The 9,388-nt window shown below is 39.7% G+C and overlaps 1 protein-coding gene across 3 annotated transcripts in view; it reads left to right on the plus strand.

Moving 5' to 3' along the window:
* Positions 1-7,308, plus strand: part of LOC114553120 (zinc finger protein 239-like) — a 52,331-nt gene extending 45,023 nt beyond the window's left edge. For all 3 annotated transcript variants that reach the window (XM_028574288.1, XM_028574287.1, XM_028574289.1), the window contains exon 5: positions 6,602-7,308. In XM_028574288.1, the coding sequence (XP_028430089.1) occupies positions 6,602-7,303 (702 nt within the window). In that variant the 3' untranslated portion in view covers positions 7,304-7,308. The remainder of the gene's footprint in view (positions 1-6,601) is intronic.
* Positions 7,309-9,388: the final 2,080 nt, after the last annotated feature.

A 9,388-nucleotide genomic window follows, 5' to 3' on the forward strand; every position in this document is an offset into this window, starting at 1 on the left:
ACGCTTGCAATGGGATTAACTGTACTAATAAAACTGTAGAAACAACAGGGCCACGCTGCTGTGAAAGCTCCCTGAACATCATTTATCAGAGTCTGGTTGTTACCCATCTCCACAGCAGGCTCCTCTGCTTCATGTCTTTATAACTGAGCTAGCTAACCGGAGCTAACCGCTAATCAGAGCTAATGGTTGCTAACCGAGCCTTCAGTTCTCCGTGCCTGTATCCATTAACTGTATTCATGGACCCGAGCCCGACCAAAACCCTTAATTTTATTAAGTTGGCTGTAAAAGTTTTAAACTGCAACACAGAGTTGTTTGAATGACAGAAATCTGCTCAGATGAAAACTTAATGAGTGTAACAGGACATGTATAGTACAGAAAAGTAGGCTATGTTTAGGAACCCCAAAACACGGATAAAAACACTTCAAAAAATGAACCAACAAACAAAATGAAAAAAAATTTACTTTAGATATTCCTAGTCTTATGTGATTTAACAGGAGTTATGTGGAAACAGTGTTGAGATTAATAATATGTCATTTTCTGTATGGCGTATATTATTATGGGTATTTTACATGCTGAACCGTTAACATTTGGCATAAAAAAAAACTGACTTCATTGTCAAAGCACATCATGGCTACTTTCGTCATCTATCTATAAATTTCAGGAACGTCTATCTGTCTGTTAGGGGTGGGAGATATGGACAAAAAATAATTTCTATTTTTGGCAATTTTGACGATAACGATAATTAGACGATATCCTTTAAAAATGTGTTTTTAAAAGTCAGTTACTTAATCACTGATGATAATAATGGGCACCATGTTGAATGAAAACAATTCATATTTATTTTCTTTAAAAAGTAAGTATTCAAGTCTAAACAATTCTAAGACATAAAATACTAATACTAATTGAACTAGTGTAAGAACATTGAACTCTGAGTCAACATCCAGTTGTACATCTCTGCTGTAATGTAAATTGTGCAGCATACAAGCAAGATGAAATCATAATAATAAAGGGCTCTGTTCTGTAACATATTGCACACAACCATGTCCTTATTGGAAGCAGTCCTGGAGCTGGCGTTGCCGGGATGCACAGGTCGCCTACCTCCACGCTAACTTGGCCAGCCCGGGGAAGCTTATTCCGTTCTTCGTAGTGAGTTTCTACCAGTCTGCTGATGGTACGTCGTGACGAAATGTGTTCTGCTGGTTCCAATATCCATCTCAATAAACTTGCAGCTCCCTTTGGTGATTTTCTCTGCTCGTTGTGCATCGCACCTCCTCCATGCGAACGCCGAGTTTATGCACTGTGAAATTCATTTAATTGCTTCAAGACTCACGCAACGCAACCAGTATTAGTTATCGACAACAAATTAACGTCATCGATGAAATTCTTAACAATCAATTATCGATCTGCGATTAATTATGCCCATCCCTAGTATACATGGTCTAGTGTGTTCTTCCCTCTAGTAGCACAATCTACACGCTGGAAAAGGCTGGGGAGTACAGACTTTAAGGACGCCTTGTAAAAGTCCCCTGCTACAATATTTGTCCCCTCTGGGTGAACGCGCTGCAGTTTGTTCCCTATGGTTAGCAGTGAGCCAAACTTGTGCTAACATTAGCATTGGGGGCTATGTAGACGGCAGTGTGCTGTTTTCGTTCAGCCCTGACTTTCCAGGTCAGGTGAGCAGTGCTGGGCAACGATCCTGCAGCTGGTCTGCCGGAGTTCCTGCCGGTAGCTAGCTCGGCGTGCTAGCGCCGACAACAATCCCCGGCGCGCCCAGTCTGGCTGTGTCCTCCTGGATGTTATGAGCCGCCTGGAAGGCTCTCTAACGGCTGTGTTGTATCGTAGTCCTATATTGATTAGTTCAGTGTGGCTGTACTTGTATAAATATACATCAACAGGAGAGGTAGTAGCCGCTGCACAATAGCACGCTGCAATCTTTGTTGACATGAGTGAATATGTAGCGTTCCAATGCGTGTTTTGAAGTGTTTTTTTTCCAAGTAATTTAAAAACTCGATAATGCCAATTTGCAGATCATTAACACAACAATGACGATATTATCGTAGACGATATATATCGCACACCCCTACTGTCTGTCTGTCTGTCCATCTGTTATGCGCTGTTAGATCAGAAATGCAAACGATATCGTTAAATATATCGGTAAAAGAAGCACACATTGGCTTTTGCTGCTCTAGCCGCTGGCCACTCCCCCTCTCACACTGAGGACCAGAGACAGAGAGCAGCGAAGCTTTGGCAGCTAAATTGTGACATACACCTCAAACCCACAAAAATGTGCAAAGAAGCACAACTTTGGACTGTCTTTGAATAAACAAACGACAATTCCCGAAGTTTCAGAATCCCACACATGCAAAGCACAACCAGCCACAACAAGTGCAGACAGAGCGTGATGCCAGTTATAGGTAGGCTATCTATCTTATAAAGCCAGATGTATCTGTATATAATAGAGCTGTCCCAAATGATTATTTTCTTAACGATTAATCTAGCGATTATTATTTGGATTAGTCGACTAATCTAACGATTAATTTTTCAATTAGCGATTATTTTTTCAATTAGCGATTATTTTCCCTTTGCTCAATTATTAACAATTTACACAAAACAAATTGAAATAAGGTTCAAATCTCTATTTATTAAAATTGTTAAACACTGCACTGTTCAAGTAAAATGAATGTCAAGGTAAACTTTATTATTCACAAGTAGGAAATTCATGTGGTCACCATTACACGCTCCATCGTTATACAGCCTACTGCATAACATTATAACATGAATACAAAACATTAAAAGACAGAAAAACAAGGACAAGAAAGACAAGACAATAAAAACATTACGAAAACATGACAAGCATGTATTTAAAAGTTGAGTGTTTATATATACAGTAGGGCTGTCAACTTTAGTCGTTTAGTCGACTAATCGGTCGATGTCGTCTTGGTCGACTGACATTCTCATTGGTCGACCAGTTGCATATTCTTTTTACTTTTTTTTAACCAATAAAGAAATTTTCATTGATTTACTCCTTGATATTTATTCCTTTTATAAGCAGTTATATATTACTGTATTCTAAATATAATTAGCCTATGTTTTATCTCCAATTTTAAATGCTTTAATTTAGGCTACAGTTTAGCGCACCACATAGAACACTCGGGAACCGCACGTGGCTGCATTGCTGCTTCGCGCTCGGTAAGGAATATGGGTAGTTTTGCTGTATTCGTTCAGTTAGAACGCTACATGTTTTGGCTTTAGTCGACAAAATGTCCAAGAAATCGAAATCTTTTGTCTGGCTGCATTTTACAAAAGAAGACGACAAGACTGTGGAGTGCAAGCTATGCGGCCTAAAGCTAACTTACCATAGCTCAACGACCAATATGGCCTATCACCTAAAAGCGGTAAGCGAGATATACACGTATCGGACTAGGCGCATCCCCAGGCCATGCCACAGGCGTCAGGAAGCACCCAGACGCAACTGGAGTTGGTCCAGCCTACAGTCTCAAAGTTTTGCAAAACTTGCGATCTTAAAGAGGCCGGTGGGGAACTCTTGTGGGTTGCAACTACTCGCCATACTCGCCTACTCGTCCCTTTGTGCTGCTATCTCTGACTCACTCACTGGACCGACCGTCGACCTGACAAAAAACTGCATGTCGTGAGATCAGCTCATGAATGTATTAAGAGGCTCGGCTAGCTTCAGAGCTAAGGCGGGGCTACAGTTTAGGTGTCCCTAGAACCCGCGTATCGAGCAGTAGTTCCGCATTACATTAGTTCCACATTACATTAATTAATTTGCACGCAAGTTTTATTTATTTATTTTATTTAGCCATGCATCAACGCAAATTATTTGTGTTGACGCATTTATGTAGTCAATGACTACGACTACGTTGACGAATCGTCCCAGCCCTTTAAAAGTCCCATGACATGGTGCTCTTTGGATGCTTTTATATAGACCTTAGTGGTCCCCTAATACTGTATCTGAAGTCTCTTTTATATAGACCTTAGTGGTCCCCTAATACTGTATCTGAAGTCTCTTTTATATAGACCTTAGTGGTCCCCTAATACTGTATCTGAAGTCTCTTTTATATAGACCTTAGTGGTCCCCTAATACTGTATCTGAAGTCTCTTTTATATAGACCTTACTGGTCCCCTAATACTGTATCTGAAGTCTCTTTTATATAGACCTTAGTGGTCCTCTAATACTGTATCTGAAGTCTCTTTTATATAGACCTTAGTGGTCCCCTAATACTGTATCTGAAGTCTCTTTTATATAGACCTTAGTGGTCCCCTAATACTGTATCTGAAGTCTCTTTTATATAGACCTTAGTGGTCCCCTAATACTGTATCTGAAGTCTCTTTTATATAGACCTTAGTGGTCCCCTAATACTGTATCTGAAGTCTCTTTTATATAGACCTTACTGGTCCCCTAATACTGTATCTGAAGTCTCTTTTATATAGACCTTAGTGGTCCTCTAATACTGTATCTGAAGTCTCTTTTATATAGACCTTAGTGGTCCCCTAATACTGTATCTGAAGTCTCTTTTATATAGGCCTTAGTGGTCCCATAATACTGTTTCTGAAGTCTCTTTCCCGAAATTCAGCCTTAGTGCAGAATTACAGCCACTAGAGCCAGTCCCACAATGAGCTTTCCTTAGGATGTGCCATTTCTGTGTCTGTAGCTATTGAGGAGGAGAGAGGGGGGGCAAGGTGGAGGGTGGGGGTGTGGCCTTGACCAACTGCCACTTTTCTCGTTTGAAAGCCATGATAGGTAACCTTGCTTGTTATGATCTCATAACAAGCAGATTCCGGCTCGGTTTACACCTATCACCATTTCTAGCCACTGGGGGACCATAGGCAGGCTGGGGGAACTCATATTAATGTTAAAAAACCTCATAAAGTGAAATTTTCATGCCATGAGACCTTTAATATACAGTATGTGTGTCTGTGTTTGGGGGGGGAGGTAACCTGCACATCAGCAGACGCCACATGCAGAACGCTTTAGAACAGCGGAGGGACTCTTTTCCTGCTAATGTAGTAAATTGCTGTGAGCTGGCAGAACATAACGTAGTCTCAGAGATTATTCCTTCAGAGTTGAACCAGACAGATCCATCAGACTCACCCTGGGTCGGGTTAATTGAGTCGCCAAAATACCCCCGTGAATCAAATCCCCTACTTCACGTTAACCGTCAAGCCACTAAAACCTGTATGGAAATGAAAACGTCTGCTGAAATGTTAAATTCCTTAACGATCCGACATGAGACAACACGTGTTTCTCTCTCACTCACACACACACACACACACACACAGACACAGACAGACACACACACACACACACACACACACAGTCCAGTCCTGGTGGTTGATGAACACAGATATGTGCTGATTACCTCTTATAATGGGCCAGATGTGTAGCACAATGCCATGAGTCCATGACGCTAATGTCTGATTACTCCACATTGTCATTGTGATATTTTGTGATTACATTCTGAAACCACAGCTTTTTCTGTTAGGTAAATATAGTAGTAATGTCTTCCTCTGATGCTACTGTAGAAGTAGCCTACACTGTAAGTCAGTAGTAGGCTGTACAGTGGAGTTGCATATTGTGGTGTATGTGGTGTGGGGTCCTTCTGTAAGTCATTGTGGGGTACAGTTTGGTTTTGATGAATTCTACAAGCAGCAACATCACAGGCCAAGTATTCACCCGTTCCAAACAGGCACATTTTCAACGGGCACTGCACTAGTTTGATTAAAATTTAATGAGCAACTTATTTGTTTTTTAGCAAAATACTGAAAGCAGCAGAACTGAGTAGGCTACATTTTAATATCTGTTTATTTATCACAAGTTATATCATTATCGCAATTTTCAACAACGTTACGGCATATCTCATATTGTCCTCATATCGTGCCGTCCTAATAACTACCCTGAAATAGTGTCAGATGCCGCATAGTGTCGCAATATTTTCAACTGTATCTGTGTCATCTTTTATTCTAATTTGTTTAATATGTAAATAGTTTTTTCTTATTAATGATCTGATAATGTTGTGTAGTCATTGTTTTCACCTTCTTTTGACTAGTTAATAACTGAACCCATTATTACTAAACCTAGACCTCACGCACCGCGCTGTCACATCCTGCACCACACACCACCACCAGTAAGTTCTCAACCTGTGGGAAACACTGAGAAGAGCCTGATGGCTTCCATAGTAACATGTCTAAAACCAGAAGAACTTAATTTTGAAATGTATTTCAAAAGGTTTGAATGGGATTTAAAGGATGAAAAATACCCAGAATGTATGAAAGGTTATTTTAAATTTTACCATGGAATTTCTAACTGAAAGTAAAACTGAAGAGAGTGACCAAATGTTTTAGTTTTTAAATTGCCAATCATTTGAATGGGGAAACTTGCCTGAAAAATTTAGAATATTTCTGAACTTATTAAAGTTACGAAAAGTACATTTGCTTCCATAATAACATGTCTGCAACCGGCACATATTTTCCTTCATTTTGTCATGTATTATTGTATGAAGAGTGAAAATTCTGAGTTAGAGCAAGTCCAGGCTTTAAGGTTGTTCACTAACTCTTTCTCTCTCTCTGTCTGTTGCTATAGAAACAGAGAGGAGGAGAGGGACCCAAACGTCACCACTGTCAACACTGTGACAAATCCTTCACAAGATCTGGATATTTAAAGATTCATCAGAGAGTTCACACTGGAGAGAATCTACACAGCTGTGATCACTGTGGGGCAGCTTTCATAGAAAAGAGAACCCTAATAATACATCAACGCATTCACACTGGAGAGAAGCCTTACAGCTGTGATCTATGTGGTGCAACATTTTCTAGGAGTGATAGCCTAGAAATGCACAGACCTGTTCACACTGGAGAGAAGCCGTACTGCTGTGAACAATGTGGGAAAAGTTTTACACATAGTAGTACCCTTAAAAAACACCAGCGCATTCACACTGGAGAGAAGCCGTACAGCTGTGATCAATGTAGTAAAACTTTTTCTGAGAGCGGTAACCTTAAATCTCACCAGCGCATTCACACAGGAGAGAAGCCGTACTGGTGTGACCAATGTGGGGAGACTTTTTCTCATAGTAGTACCCTTAAAAGACATCAACGCATTCACACTGGAGAGAAGCCTTACAGCTGTGATCTATGTGGTAAAACTTTTTCTCATAGTAGTGACCTTAAATATCACCGACGTGTTCACACAGGAGAGAAGCCGTACTGGTGTGAACAATGTGGGGAAATGTTTTCTCAGAGTAGTCACCTTAAAAGACACCAGCGCGTTCACTCTGCCTCGTTGTGAACATGTTTCAGAGCCAATCTGTTTCCTCCTGCCTCCTCCTCGTGCCCTGATAGCTGTGTTGTTATTTTCTGATCTTCTCTCCACATTGAAGGCTGACCAGCAGTAACTTTATCTTCTGAACAGCATGGATGTTATCCTGGCTAGAACTACACATTACACTCCCTCCCTTTGAAGGGAATTATTCAATTCAAAATTAGTTTGTTTTCACGAATAAAATATTCTGAGTTCAGGGTTCAACTGCTAGCGCTTTTTAACTAATGCTGCAGTGAAGAAGTATTTGTTGTTCATTAATCACCTGGTAAATACCATTTACAAAAATCCCCATCGCTGTTTACTAAGGTGTTGTCAAATTGCTGAAATATTGAGTTTATTGTCACTTAAGGCGAAGAAAAGAAGAAAACCTTCATAACTGACCAGCTTTAATCAGAACATGTCTGCTGCTTAAAAATGACTTGAACAGTTAATGTGTTTAAACTGTGTCTGTGGCGCCGCCATCTTGGGACAGACAACTGATCTTACAGACTCAGAAAAAGATAGTTGTACTGCTTTTGGATGTTCATGTGAAAGAAATGCTAAACTAAGCAACATGGAATAACATTTCACGGATGACAAATGTGTTTTACAATATTATATTATTACTGAAGTGTTGAATTTAATATCAAAACATGAATCCTTCTTTTAAGCAAAACAGTAAGTTAAGTGACTGTCCTGATACTGAATTGAGCTAATTCTAGCTTGTGTCAGGTTATGTATGTTTTATTTGAGTGATTATTAATATCTCATTAAGATGCTGAAAACGATGTTTGTTATGTGTGTCACTGAACAGTTCCTCGCGTCATTCCCCATAGACCCCCATGTGTAAAATTCCAAACTTTACATCAGAAATATATAAATGTTTACAGCCTGGTACAATAAAAAATGGTTTTGGTCTATGAAGCTAATGTCACACTTCATAACAACTGTTTATATAACTCACCTGTTGTATCAAGGCTTAAATCAGCAGACTGTCACTAGCTTCAAAGTATTTTGAAAAAGTTTGGTAAGAATAACTGCATTTCAAAGTTAATCAAGTATCCTGTGTTATAATTACATGTCTGGCATTTGTAGTAAACCGCTTGAAAATCTGTTGGGAATTCAGCAAGAAATTATGATTTTAATTGTGGATAGACCTTCTGCCTCCATAGACACACATGCATTAGGAGGAGCACAATGTTTCTTAGGAAATGGCCGCCGTGTCAACATATCGCTCCAATAAACAGCAGCAGCCAATGTGGTGTGTATCAGAGCAAAGGGTGGCTACTTTGAAGAATCTAAAATATAAGACATGTTTTCAGTTATTTCACACTTTTTTGTTAAGTAAATAATTCCATATGTGTTCATTCATAGTTTTGATGCCTTCAGTGAGAATCTACGATGTAAATAGTTATGAAAATAAAAAGGAAAGTCATTGAATGAGAAGGTGTGTCCAAACTTTTGGCCTGTACTGTGTGTGTATGTATATATATATACACACATACAGTGCAGAGAACAGGTATTTGATACACTGCCGATCTTTCAGATTTTCCCCCTTACAAAGCATGCAGAAGTCTGTAATTTTTATCATAGGGACACTTCAACTGTGAGTGACGGAATCTTAAACAAAAATCCAGAAAAAAAAAATTGTATGATTTTTAAGTAATTAATTTGCATTTTATTGCATGACATAAGTATTTGATACATCAGAAAAGCAGAACTTAATATTTGATACAGAAACCTTTGTTTGCAATTACAGAGATCATACGTTTCCTGTAGTTCTTGACCAGGTTTGCACACACTGCAGCAGGGATTTTGGCCAACTCCTCCATACCGACCTTCTCCAGATCCTTCAGGTTTCTGGGCTGTCGCTGGGCAATACGGACTTTCAGCTCCCTCCAAAGATTTTCTATTGTGTTCGGGTCTGGAGATTGGCTAGGCCACTCCAGGACCTTGAAATGCTTCTTATGGAGCCACTTCTTAGTTGCCCTGGCTGTGTGTTTTGGGTCGTTGTCATGCTGGAAGACCCAGCCATGACCCATCTTCAATGCTCTTACTGAGGGAAGGAGGTTG

Source organism: Perca flavescens, chromosome 3 (assembly GCF_004354835.1).
Source record: "Perca flavescens isolate YP-PL-M2 chromosome 3, PFLA_1.0, whole genome shotgun sequence".
NCBI classification, from domain to species: domain Eukaryota; kingdom Metazoa; phylum Chordata; class Actinopteri; order Perciformes; family Percidae; genus Perca; species Perca flavescens.